Genomic DNA, 14,153 nt, shown 5'->3' on the forward strand with positions numbered 1-14,153 from the left:
AGGTTAAGAGCAGCAGCAATTATAGTAATCATACCACCTATGGTGATGTTGCCTGATCCTGTGGCAACATCTTCTAGGTGGTCCATAAACCAAGACCCCACATTTAAACTCGTACTACCCTCACTCAGATGCCATAGAAAGTAAAGCTCTCGAGTAGACACGACCCCTGAACTGTCTCCCCTAGCAAAAACTGTGTTCGCTATGGTACGCTGGGCGATCCTAAAGGCAGGGTGAATAATGGTTGTGGCCTTATCAGTTCTAGGGTTATACCCAAACAGCCCTGTGATTCTTCTCCAAAATTCACCCGCCATATAGTTACGGGGTTGCCTATCCTTAGGCCCCATAGTTCCAGAAACAGGCCACCCGAAAGCTTGGTTAACACTCGCTACGGACATTCTATGTTGGGCATTCATGAGCTGGAAGGTCATGTAACGGGGGGATCTTGTGGTGTCACGGTGCACACAAAGGGAGGAGAGGAATTCTAGGGTCAGTCTCCTATAGGTTAAGGCATGTAACTCTAGCCAAGAACCTAGGTCGGCTCCCTCGAATAACATTGTGATGTCAGCTCCTACCCCTAAGGCGTCCGCCACCTCACTATCATAGAATTTGGTGGGCTTGACCCGCCTCCTACTGATTTTAAGGAAATTGGCCGAAAAGGCCTGGTCAGCGAAAACTATTCCCATTGTGTCCACTTGCGGTGGATCAACGGGAGGAGGAGGCGATGGGTTCCTAAATCTAAGGGAAGAGGTGTTTCGGGATTGGTTTCTTCTTGGAATGGTTGTTTTTTATTTTTTTTTATTTAGAATGACTAAACCCGCCACACAAAGAGATCAAGACACTAAACCAATTCACCAAGTAATTTTAAGGTCAACAACCCAAGACTTAGCCACACCAAAGGACACCACAAAGAAAAATCCACACAATCACAAAAACTCACAAAACCTAAACAATTAATCCTCACAATATTCAATTAAACCCATAATGCTTTACATAAAAGCACAAATACTCAACAACTATCAATTCAACCAAGATTGCAAGCAAAAATAAGCACAAAACAACAAGTTTCAAGTATGGAAATAGTAAGTGGAAGGAACGATTATACCAAGCTTAACGTGGGTGTAAAACCCGCAAATGAAACCTTCCTAGCCTTCCTTTCCCTTGCTTGAACCTTTTCCTTCAACCAATTGTTAAAATTTCAATCCAAAAGAAAACCCCCAAATTGATTTTTTTCTTCTTAGGGTTTCGGTTAATGGGTGATTTTTGGGTTGAAGATTGGAGAAAGGAGTAGTATTTTGCGTTTTTGTTGAAAAGGAGTGTTGATTATGGTGGGAAATGTTGAATTTTGGGTGAGAATTTGAGTGTTTGAGGGTTGAGAGGAGGAGTAAGAGGGGTTAGAGAGAAGGAGGAGAACCGTGGGTTTGAGAAGGAGCAGCATTGGCACGGACGTGCAGCTCAAGTCAGAACGTGCTTAACTTTCTGCCTGTAAAAGCACGGACGTGCCATTATCGGCACGGACGTGCTGCTTTTGGCACGGACGTGCTGTATCTTGCACGGACGTGCTTAACTTGGCAGAATACTTCTCAACTTTCTGCCTGTAAAAGCACGGACGTGCCATTATCGCACGGACGTGCTGCTTTTGGCACGGACGTGTTGTATCTTGCACGGACGTGCTGTATCTTGCACGGACGTGCTGTATCTTGCACGGACGTGCTTAACTTGGCAGAATACTTCTCAACTTTCTGCCTTCCTAAACACGGACGTGCCATTTTCAGCACGGACGTGCTGATTGGCAGGCACGTTTACTCTCCCTTTTTTTTTTTTTTTATAAGAAAACTTACTAAAATACTCGGGTTGCCTCCCGGAAGCGCTTCTTTATTGTCACTAGCTTGACCATATTACGTTTTCAATCACGAGGGATATCAAATTCATCTAAATGAACTACCTTTGTTTCTTCTTGCACGAAACCATCGAAGTATGCTTTCAACCTTTGGCCATTAACTTTGAATGGTTCACCTTTGTCGTTGGAAATCTCAATGGCGCCATATGGGAATACCTTTGTAATGGTGAAAGGGCCACTCCATCTTGATTTTAGCTTTCCCGGAAACAACTTCAACCGGGAGTTAAATAGCAAGACCTTGTCACCCTCCTTGAACTTTCTCTTGTTGATGTGCTTGTCGTGCCATGCTTTGGTCTTCTCCTTGTAGATCTTTGCACTCTCATATGCATCTAACCTCAACTCTTCCAAGGCATGGAGGTCAAGCATCCTCTTTTCTCCGGCGGATTGGATATCAAAATTCAAGGTTTTGATAGCCCAGTGCGCACGATGTTCCAGTTCCACCGGTAGATGGCATGATTTCCCATAAACGAGCTTGTAAGGGGTGGTGCCAATAGGAGTCTTGAAGGCGGTGCGGTAGGCCCATAGAGCATCATCCAACCTTGATGACCAATCCTTCCTTGACCTATTCACCGTCTTCTCTAGTATCAATTTAATCTCCCTATTTGAAATTTCAGCTTGACCACTTGTTTGAGGGTGGTAAGCCAATGACACCTTGTGCCTCACTCCGTATTTTTCAAGGAGAGCCTTGAAAGATCGTTTTGCAAAGTGCGATCCTCCATCACTTATTACGGCACGTGGCACACCAAACCTAGGGAAAATGACTTTCTTGAACAACTTGACCACTACCTTAGCATCATTTGTAGGAGATGCAACCGCTTCAACCCACTTTGATACATAGTCGACGGCCACCAAAATGTATTTGTTCCAAAAGAGGATGGGAAAGGTCCCATAAAATCTATTCCCCACACATCGAAAATTTCCAGCTCTAAAATGTTATTCAAAGGCATTTCATTCTTTCTTGACAAATTACCGGTCCTTTGACACCGGTCACAAGCTTTAACAACTCCCCATACGTCCTTGAACATAGAGGGCCAATAGAAACTGCATTGCAATATTCTCGCCAATGTCTTGTTAGCACTCATATGTCCTCCACAAGGTGAGGAGTGACACATTGTGATAACTTCATGAATTTCATCATCGGGGACACACCTTCTAAAAAGACCATCAACACCTTGTTTGAAGAGCAAGGGGTCATCCCAAAAGTATTGGCGGACATCATGGAGGAACTTCCGCTTTTGTTGATAGGTGAGGTCGGGAGGAAGGATGGAGCAAGCCAAGTAATTTGCAATATCCGCAAACCATGGGGCCGGGGCTTGAATGATTGCGAATAATTGATCATCCGGGAATGAATCATCAATTGGCAAAGCTTCAATTTCACCTTCTACGATCGGTAGCCGTGAGAGATGATCGGCTACTACATTCTCGGCACCCTTCTTGTCCCGAATTTCTATATCGTAGTCTTGTAAGAGCAAGACCCACCTAATCAACCTTGGTTTAGCGTCCTTCTTGGACAGCAAGTACTTCAAAGCCGCATGGTCGGTGAAGACTATAACTTTGGAGCCCACCAAGTAAGACCTAAACTTTTCGATAGCATGGACGATGGCTAGGAGCTCTTTTTCAGTCGTTGTGTAGTTTCTTTGTGCTTCATCAAGAGTTTTGCTAGTGTAATAGATGGCATGGAGCTTTTTATCCTTCCTTTGCCCAAGCACAGATCCAACGGCATAGTCCGAAGCATCACTCATGAGTTCAAAAGGGAGCTCCCAATTCGGTGGTTGAATGATGGGAGCCGTGATCAAAGCTTCCTTCAACCTATCAAAGGCTAGCAAACAATCATTAGAAAACACAAAAGGGGCATCCTTTACCAACAATTGAGTGAGCGGCTTAGCGATTTTGGAAAAATCTTTAATGAACCGGCGGTAAAAACCCGCGTGTCCAAGAAAACTCCTTATACCCTTCACATTAGTGGGGGGGGGGGAGGCGCTCAATAACCTTAATTTTGGCACGATCAACCTCAATGCCCCTACTAGAAACAACATGTCCCAACACAATACCCTCTTCAACCATGAAATGACATTTTTCCCAATTAAGCACAAGGTTCACCTCTTGACATCTTTTTAACACTTTAATCAAATTACTTAGGCAAGTGTCAAAAGATGAACCGCAAACAGAAAAGTCATCCATAAATACCTCGATTGATGATTCAAGCATGTCGGAAAAGATAGACATCATACACCTTTGAAATGTAGAAGGTGCATTACATAATCCAAATGGCATCCTTCGATAAGCAAAGGTGCCAAAAGGGCATGTGAATGTAGTCTTCTCTTGATCCTCGGGTAGGATAGGGATTTGGAGGAATCCCGAATACCCATCCAAGAAGCAATAGTGACTATGTGATGCCAACCTTTCCAAGATTTGATCGATAAAGGGGAGAGGGAAGTGGTCCTTCCGAGTGGATTTGTTCAATTTTCGATAGTCTATGCACATTCTCCACCCGGTGACCGACCTTGTAGAAATGGTCTCACCCTTATCGTTCTTGATAATGGTCATGCCCCCTTTTTTTGGAACAACTTGAACCGGGCTAACCCACTTGCTATCGGAGATAGGGTAGATTATGCCCGCTTCAAGAAGTTTCAAAACCTCTTTTTTAACAACTTCTTTCATGTTGGGGTTGAGCCTTCTTTGGTGCTCAATTGAGGAGTCATGATCATTATCAAGCAAAATCTTGTGCATGCATATCGTGGGACTTATCCCCTTAATGTCATCAATGGCATACCCAATGACACTCCTATACTCCCTCAACACAACTAGGAGTTTCTCAAGGGAAGTGTCATCAAGGTTGGTATTGACAATAACGGGATAAGTCTCATCATCATCAAGAAAAACGTATTTAAGTGAAGGGGGAAGGGGTTTAAGTTCAACCTTAGGAGGAGGCGTAGACCTCTCCTCTTTTACCTCCACCTTAGGTGCTTCAAACTCCCTTGCCTTGCCATGTAGGGGTTGGTCTAGCAAAAACTTGTACCCCTTAGCTTCATCATCATCATTGTACAAACTTTCTGTGAGGATCGCTTGTAGAGTATCTTTGCTATTGTTCATCATCTTCAATTCCTCCACTTCTCGGTCAAGAGTATCGATTCTATTGATATCCTCATACATAGGCTTCCTCATGGCTTGCGAGAATGAGAAAGAAATTTTCTCATCTCCCACATTCAATGTTAGCTTGCCTTGTTTCATATCAATTACCACTCCCGCCGTGTTCAAGAACGGCCTTCCCAAAATGAGAGGAACCTTGTTGTCCTCCTCCATTTCCATCACCACAAAGTCACAAGGTACAAAAACTCTTCCCACTTGTACCGGTATATCTTCAAGTATTCCCATTGGTAATCTAACCGAACGATCGGCTAATTGTATTGAGATTCTTGTTGGCTTCATCTCACCAACTTTTAAATTTTTCGCAATTGAGAAGGGCATCAAGCTTACACTTGCCCCAAGATCACAAAGAGCATCCATGGCTTCCATATCTCCAATCTTCACCGGAATTGCATAGCTACCCGGGTCACCAAGCTTTCGGGGAAGCTTGTTTTGAATGATTGCGCTCACCTCCATTGGAAGGGAGATGGTTGCACTCTCTTCAAGCCTACTTTTGTTGGACAAGAGATCTTTTAAAAATTTCGCATATGTAGGCATTTGTGACATAGCATGAAGAAAGGGAATGTTCACTTGGAGCCCTCTCATGACCTCAAGGAACTTTGAAAACTTCTCATTCAATTTTTTCTCTACCAACCTATGAGGGAAAGGAATAGGTGGCTTGTAGACTGTCATTGGGGGTTTCTCCACTTCAACTTAAACTCCCTCTCATTTCTTTGTGTCTCCTTCAACACTCTTTTCTTTTTCTTTTCTCTCAACTTCTACCACCTCATTTTCAACATCATTCTCACTTCTCACCTCCACACCCTCATCTCTCTTTTGTGGCACATCTTCACTCATTACCGGACCTTCATACCCTCTCCCGGACCTCAATGTGATAGCCTTGACATGCTCCTTCGGGTTCACAACCGTTGAGCTTGGAAATTGACCACTAGCATTGGAGGTAGAACTCCCAACTTGTTGTGCAATTTGAGCTAGTTGATTCTCAATTATTTTGTTGTGCGCTTGAAGTTGTTGGATGTTGGAGCTCATTTCTGCATTGCTCTTCCCTTGTTGATTTATGAAAGACTCAAGAGCGGCCTCAAGGGAAGTCTTTTGGGGTGGAGGAGGTTGTTGGTTGAATTGTTGTCTTTGTTGGTTTGGATGGCGGTATGGGGCTTGGTGATTTTGTTGATTTTGGTTGTAGATGTTTTGAGGAGGGTTGTTGTAGTTGGATTGTTGGTTTTGATTGGGTTGTCTCCACCCTTGGTTTTGTTTCCTCCAACCTTGATTGAAAGGTTGCTCATTTCTTTGGTTCACGGCCGCAACTTGCTCATTAGTAGCATTGCAATATGAAGCCATGTGATCATTACCCCCACAAGTCTCACAAGACATGACTTGTGGTTGTGGTTGTGAAGAGGAGGTTGCTTGGTCTAGCTTGTGAGCTAGCATATCAAACTTTGAGGCAATGAGATCTATTGCACTCAACTCATGCATACCTTTCTTCTTCGGTTGACTTTCTCTTCTATCATATCTATAGGCGTAATGCCTTGCAACTTCTTCAATCATATTCTCGGCTTCTTCCACCGGTAGCTTTTTAAGACTACCACCGGCTCTGTTGTCAAGATTGGCCCTTGAGGTAGGAGTGAGACCGTCGTAGAAGCTTTGAATAATCATCCATAAAGGCAACCCATGGTGTGGACACTTCCTCTTTAGATCCTTGAATCTTTCCCATGCTTCACCTAAGGTTTCATCATCCTCTTGAGTGAAGCTTGTAATCTTCCTTCTCAATTCCGCGGTCTTTTCGGGCGGACAAAACTTCCCAAGAAATGCTTTGGTAACCTCTTCCCATGTTGTTAAGGATCCTTCTTTCACGGACCTCAACCAACACTTAGCCTTGTCCCTAAGAGAGAACCGAAACATATGCATCCAAATGAATTCCTCCGTGAGGTTGTTTTGCTTGATGGTAGTGCACAACTCAAGGAAGTTGTCTAAATGAGCTAGAGGGCACTCATTTGCACTCCCCCCGAACTGTTCACTTTGGATCATCCTTATGAGTTGAGGAGAGAACTCATAGTTGTTTGCATTGGTGGTGGGAAGAAGTATGCCACTCCGAAGTTGGAATGCATCGGGGTGGTCATAGTCTTGTAGAAGTGGAGGAGGTGGTGGGTTGGCCATCTCTTGCTCGTTGTCAAGATTATCCTCCGACTCGGAATCCGTATAAGCTAGAGAAAATTCCGGCGTGCCTTGTAGGAGCCTTCTTACGTTCCTCAAAGTTCTATTTAACTCCGGATCTACGGGGATAAGCGGTGATTGCTTACTCCTCCGTGTCATGCACAGTCAAACAAAGCTAAGGAAAACGTTAGCAATGACTATCACAAAGTAAACACGCTTAAACAAAAACTAAACAAGAAGATTATATACATATACACAAATCTAGACTCATTCAACAATAACTTATTCAATGTGACTTTGCCTCCCCGGCAACGGCGCCAAAACTTGATAGGATGTCGTTGACCTATCAAGAAATAAGACCTAACTCGATCCTACTCAACTAGTAGCAAGGGCAAGAAAGGGTCGAACCCATGAGAGGCGTTGAATCAACCACCAAATGTTATTGTTTAAACAAGCTAGATTAAGTCGGGGGTTTTAAGTTGGTATTACGTCACACTATTCTAATTCAAATCAACTAATTCTAAGAGGTGATTAACAATATTAAGAAGGCCTAGGGCATGGGTTACACCACTCAACTTCATCACGGACCACAAGTAGCATGCATAGAAATGGTGATTTAGGGGATAAATTAGGGGAAGTTATCAAATGCACCCAACTACTCTCTCAAGCTAGAGGGATTACTTGACATCAAAACCATAACCTACTCTCGTGATTATGGGCAAGAAACAAGTGTTAAAACATCCTCACGATAACATGCAAATTCCCTTGACTAGAAATTCTTATTCTCATGGCAAATCAAGTCAATCAAGCATAAGGGAGCTTCCTCAAGTTCATCTCTCGATCCTTCGTTGAGGAGACTAGATAAATAATTCAAGCAATGGCCAATTACAAGAATTAACAATGAAACCTCTTAAACTCAACTAATTAACACCCCACAATTAACAAATTAGTACATGCAACAAGTGTTGGTGATTACATTGAGGGTTCACCCAAACCCTAGAAATTAGACTACTCACAATCCACGGAAGTTAAAGCAATTAAAGATTTCAAGGAATTCATGAACAAATTAAAGCTAAGAATTAAGTAGAATCTAACAATTAAACATGCAAAGAACAACCAAACAATTAATAAAAAGCAAGAACTAAAGATAGAAGAGAGAAAGAAAGAGTAAGAAAAATTACTAGAAGCTTCAATAATTGACTAACAATGGTGGAACTTGTCTTCTACAATGATTGGATTGAAAAACCTTCAAAACAAGAACTAAAATCTATGCTAATTTGAGGATTTTTGTGTTTCAAACTAAGAGGAGTATGAAAATCTGGAAAAATTGGGAACCCCTCTAAAATGGTCCAAAGGGGCTATTTATATTACCCCCTAAAATAAGAGGACGGTGAAAACAAGAAACGGGTAAACTGTAGGTCTGCACGGACGTGCTGAAGTTGGCACGTCCGTGCAGACCAAGGCAGAAACTCAGTTTAAGACGACCTGCTGCAGCACGGGCGTGCACCTTTGGCACGTCCGTGCTGCATCATCTGCACGGACGTGCAATATTTGGCACGTCCGTGCAGACCAAGGCAGAAACTCAGTTTAAGACGACCTGCTGCAGCACGGGCGTGCACCTTTGGCACGTCCGTGCTGCATCATCTGCACGGACGTGCAATATTTGGCACGTCCGTGCTGCCTCATAATCACGGAAGCACGTCTGTGCTGCATCATCTGCACGGACGTGCAATATTTGGCACGTCCGTGCTGCCTCATAATCACGGAAGCACGTCCGTGCTGCATCATCTGCACGGACGTGCAATATTTGGCACGTCCGTGCAGGCCTTGGCAGAAAGATGGGTTCAGGTCTGCACTCCTGCACAGACGTGCAACATCTTGCACGGCCGTGCAGGGTCTTTTGGGCCCTTTTCTTCGTGTTTTCTTCTACGATGCTCTTGTACTTGGATTCTTTCCATCATTTCCTTGCTTCTAACCTCGGTTTGGTAACCATGGGCTTCATTTGGTCGTCTTTGGACCTAAAATCTCAACAAAAACACTAACAACCCGTGAAGCATAGGATACACAAAAATTGCATAATAATAGGGTAAAAGTGAACCAAAACACAAATTTGTTCAGGTAAACTAGGTTCAAATACGCCCTAAAACCGCATAAAATAGCAAGTTATCAGTTTCTTATTTTATTTGCTTGTGACATCAAGGTCATCAATTATTTTTCTATTATGCTTTGTAGATTGCTTACAAGATCAACGTACAAGGACAGAATTGAATTTGCTTCCACTACTTCTGATATCCAAGCTTTAAAAGATCTCAATTGTAGTTGTTTGGGCCTAGTCCATTGTCCTAAGCCCTGTGACCTGGAATTCCGAAAATACCCCTCCATGATCCAGCCCATCATTAGTCAGAGCAAAGTACGGATTTACCCCTAATATGTCCAATTAAGTACAACTTCTGCCACCTAAAAGTACATCTATAAATAGCTCTCCAATCATTGATGATGGTAACTTTTTCCTAATTCTCTAATTCTCTCTCTCTACTTTCTCTCTCTAGAAAGTACATACGCTGACTTAAGCATCGGAGGGGCTTTCCCGGGTCACACCCCCGGGGCAGTTAACCTTCTTTCTCTTTTGCAGGCCTAGCTCTCGGACAACAAGGCATAGCTGAGGGAAATTCGGACATTCATTGGACATAGCTCTAGGACATCTTGATTACCCCTATTACCTTAAGACTCCCATGAGCATTCTGTTTCCAGAAACAGGTGGCGCCGTCTGTGGGGATTGCTAACAAAAAGTCATGGTGAACATTAGGCGTCCCCGCAGCACATATCAAGATTCTACTAGAGAAGCTCCGAATTTCTCAGCTTGGCATAAGCATGAAGTCGAGGAAAATATTAGAGGCAGACCCTTATACAAGCTAAGCTCTCATCATTTTACAAATCACTCAAATGAAATGAACAATTCAAGAATCATGGGTAAGTCGAGCCCCCACCTAGTCTACATTAGGCTCTCGGCATGCCCCACCGAACATCAAGGCCCTCGGCTTCTTGCCTGGCTACCCCCTGGGCATGCCAGCATACCCCCTCAGTCTGCCTGGCTACCCCCTGGGCATGTCAGCATACCCCCTCGGCTTGCCTGGGTACCCCCTCGGCCTGCCAGCATACCCTCTCGGCCTGCCTGGCTACCCCCTCGGCCTGCCAGCATACCCCTCGGCCTGCCAGCATACCCCCTCGGCCTGCCTGGCTACCCCCTCGGCCTGCCACCATACCCCTCGGCCTGCCAGCATACCCCCTCGGCCTCCTTGGCTACCCCCTCGGCCTGCCAGCATATCCCCTCGGCTTGCTTGGCTACTCCCTTACATACCTAGCCGAAGGCCATGCTTCTATCAACCGCCTTGGCATGCCTAGCCGAGGGCTATGCCTCTAGCTATCATCTCTTCGATATTCCTAGTCGGGGGATATGCTTCTATTAACCATCTCGACATGCCTAGCTGAGGGCTATGCCTCTATCATCTCCTCGGCTTTCTCGGCATGCCTAGCCGAGGGCTATGCCTCTACCATCTCCTCGGCATGTCTAGCCTAGGGATATGATTTTATCAACCGCTGTTGAAGGCTATGCTTCCATCATATACTTATCATGCTTATCCGAATGCCATGCTTCTATCAACCTCCTCGGCATGCCTAGCCGAGGGTTATGCCTATATCATCTCCTCGATATGCCTAGCCGGGGGATATGCTTCTATTAACCATCTCGGCATGCCTAGTTGAGGGTTATGCTTCTATCATCTCATCGGCTTTCTCGGCATGCCTAGCCGAGGGCTATGCCTCTACCATCTCCTCGGCATGTCTAGCCTAGGGATATGCTTCTTTCAACCGCCGTTGAAGGCTATGCTTCCATTATCTCCTCAGCATGCTTAGCCGAGGGCTATTCTTCTATCAACCTCCTCGGCATGCCTTGTCGAGGGCTATGCCTCTATCGTCTCCTTGGCATGCCTAGCCGAGGGCTATGCTTCTATCATCCCCTCGACATGCCTAGCCGAGGGATATGCTTCTATCAAGCCCTCGGCATGCCAAGCCGACTTAACATGCCTAGCTAAGGGTAATGCTAAGGTGCAAGCATCCCTCTTGAAGATGAACTTTACAAGATCAAGGAGGTCATTCACTCGAGGGTATTCTACTCACAAGTTCCAAATAGAAATGCCCTCAGCTATCCTTCCCCATCTATCATGAATATGTACAAGGTGGAGCCTGCAACCGATATGCTTGGAATGCGGACTTAAGACGTTGTTGTGTCTAAGCAACTTCTCAAATGAAATTGATGCCCTAGGGGCAATAAGAGTTTATACTAGAAGATATTTCTTTTAATAGCGCATCATTTTCATTTTTCGGGTTGGTTATCTACATTGCTGCCTAAAGCTCAAAAAATCTCGGGAATTCATTATCTTCTCAAAAAGCACTGGGCCTTCCTTCGTACAAGACACCCCAGGTCGCTAACTAAAGTTATCAATAACAAGTTTGTTCCAATGTTTGGGGCAAGATGCTAGCCTATACTCAATGTTTGAGATAGTGTCCTGGCGAATCGCTAAAATAATAAAAGGCTCGTTTAGCCCTCGGCCTATCCTAAAAGTTGGGATAGCTTATCCCTCATATATTTATAACTTGGGGCTCGTTTAGCCCTCGGCCTATCCTAAAAGTTGGGATAGCCTACTTCTCATACATATATAACAAGGGGCTCGTTTTAGCCCTCAACGTATCTCAAGATTTGGGATAACGTATTTCTCCTCAGCTTATCCCAAAAGTTGGGATAGCGTACCCCTCATATATTTATAACTTGGGGCTCGTTTAGCCCTCGGCCTATCCTAAAAGTTGGGATAGCCTACCTGTCATACATATGTAACAAGGGGCTCGTTTAGCCCTCAACCTATTTCAAGATTTGGGATAACGTACTTCCCCTCAGCCTATCCCAAAAGTTGGGATGAACTACCTCTCATACATCTATAATAAGGGTCTCGTTTTGCCCCCAGCCTATCTCAAGGTTCGGGAGAGCGTACCTCACTTATAACAATAACACAGGGCTCGTTTAGCCCCAAGCCTAACCCTATGATTGGAATAGCATACCTCTCATCTATTTTCATTAAGAGGCTTACGTCGGGCGGAAGATCTCTTCAGTGCAAGTCAAGCACACCCCGGGGACTAGCTTCTACAGTATCAACAAAATTCAAAAGTTAGAAATAATCATCAAGCCAAGCCGACAAAACATTCAGCATAAGAAAAATCTCATGGGTTTGTGATAAACTCAAAAGCTAGGCATACCCTAAGCTCTCAGCTTCGCTATCTTAGGCTCAGCTATTGGATTATCTATGTCGCCCCTGAATCTTGGGTCATTTTTAGCAAGATAATGCATACCAAAATCTCATCTAATTGGCTTAGTTCGAGCATGCTCTCTTGGTATTTAAAACAAGGCCCTTGACCTATAGTGGTCTTGGCCCTCAACATCTCAAATCAAGCCCTCAGCATCTCTCAACATAAAAGAGGCCCTCAGCTTGGCCTCCCTCACCTCGGCCTATTCAGTCATTCTCTCAGCTTAGCCTCCCTCCGCTTGGCCTATTTAGTCATTCTCTAAGCTTGGCCTTCCTTCGCTTGGCGTATTGAGTTACTCTCTCAGCTTGGCCTCCCTCCACTCAGCATGTTCAATCACTCTCGATCTCAGCCTCCCTCCGCCCCAGGGTATATAGCTTCTTGGCTTTTATTTCTCAAGATACCTCCGCTTGGGGGTATAAAACACATGGTTTATTTATTAAGGTACCTATACCTAGGGGTATAAAGGACTTGGTTTTATTCCCAAATGTACCTCAACCTGGGGTATAAAATACTTGGTTTATTTCTCAAGATATCTCCGCCTAGGGGTATAAAATACTTGGTTTATTTCTCAAGATACCTCCTCTTGGGGATATAAACCGCATGATTTATTTCGCAAAGTACCTTCGCCTGGGGGTATAAGTCACTCGGTTCATTTCTCAAAGTACCTCCACCTGGGGGTATAAGTCACTTGGTTTATCCTCAAATTAAAGTATCTCTACCCGAGGTATTAAGTTCTTGGGTTTTATTCACAAAATATTCCCCGGGGTATATAGTTCTTGGATTTATTCTCAAAATACCTCCGCCCAAGGTATTAAGTTTTTGGGTTTTAATCACAAGTTACCTTCGCCCAATATATAAAGTTCTTGGGTTTTTTCTCAAAGTGCCTCCGCCTGGGGTGTAAAAGCTCTCGGCCCTCACATTCTCTCACTTTTCTGGCGTTAACGGCTCTATTTCTCACGCTTCACTTCTCAGCCCACATTTTTCTCTAATTCTCTCAGCATGCCTCAAGCCCTCAACAAGCCTCCGGTAAAAGCCAAGCTCTCAGCACCATTCGCTATTAACCCCTAGGCCCTCAGCATGTGCTTTAACTCATTAAAATGTCCACCAACTGTCTTAGCTAAGCTCAAGAAAGCCCAAGTTCTTGGCAGCATATCTCTCGGCCAGTGAAACTATCTTAGTAACTCACTCTCTCGGCCCATCAAGTTTCATAAAAAAAAAAAGGGCTTAAGGGTTAGGGCCGAGAGCTAGGGGTAGCATCTCAACCCCCTCGGCATGCGGATGGCACCCCGGGGTAAAATTCTAAATCCCCTCGGCTTGTGGCTAGCTCTCTTACCCCCCGGGTTACCTTCCTCACCCCGGGGTAGCATACCTCACTCTTCCTCTCATTCATTCCTCCCTCGCCTAGGGGTAACAATCAAACTACCTTAACACCCCGGAAAGCATGCCCTCTTCTCACTCTCACTTAATACTCCCTCACCCCGGGGTATATCCCTCCCTCTCACTCAATACTCCCTCACCCTGGGGTATAGCTCCCTCACCCCGGGGTATAGCCCTCCCTCTCACTCAATACTCCCTCACCCCGGGGTATAGCTCCCGGGGGTAG

General features: G+C 44.7%; 1 protein-coding gene across 1 annotated transcript; it reads right to left on the reverse strand.

Moving 5' to 3' along the window:
* Nucleotides 1-5,749: 5,749 nt before the first annotated feature.
* LOC110714421 lies at nt 5,750-7,198 on the reverse strand. The gene is made up of 2 exons (XM_021892931.1): nt 6,307-7,198; nt 5,750-6,090 (listed from the first exon to the last, which is right to left on the reverse strand). Exons 1-2 carry the CDS (start codon nt 7,196-7,198, stop codon nt 5,750-5,752), a joined length of 1,233 nt encoding a protein of 410 aa, XP_021748623.1.
* Nucleotides 7,199-14,153: the final 6,955 nt, after the last annotated feature.

Source organism: Chenopodium quinoa, unplaced genomic scaffold, assembly GCF_001683475.1.
Source record: "Chenopodium quinoa cultivar QQ74 unplaced genomic scaffold, ASM168347v1, whole genome shotgun sequence".
NCBI lineage: Eukaryota > Viridiplantae > Streptophyta > Magnoliopsida > Caryophyllales > Amaranthaceae > Chenopodium > Chenopodium quinoa.

What these genes read in the sequence shown, in the direction of transcription:
- LOC110714421 (XM_021892931.1), bottom strand. Translation starts at nt 7,198, where the DNA reads ATGGCCAACCCACCACCTCCTCCACTTCTACAAGACTATGACCACCCC. An exon ending in TGAGCAACCTTTCAATCAAG is followed by an intron (nt 6,091 to 6,306) that starts GTTGGAGGAAAC and finishes TAAATCAACAAG; the next exon opens with GGAAGAGCAATGCAGAAATG.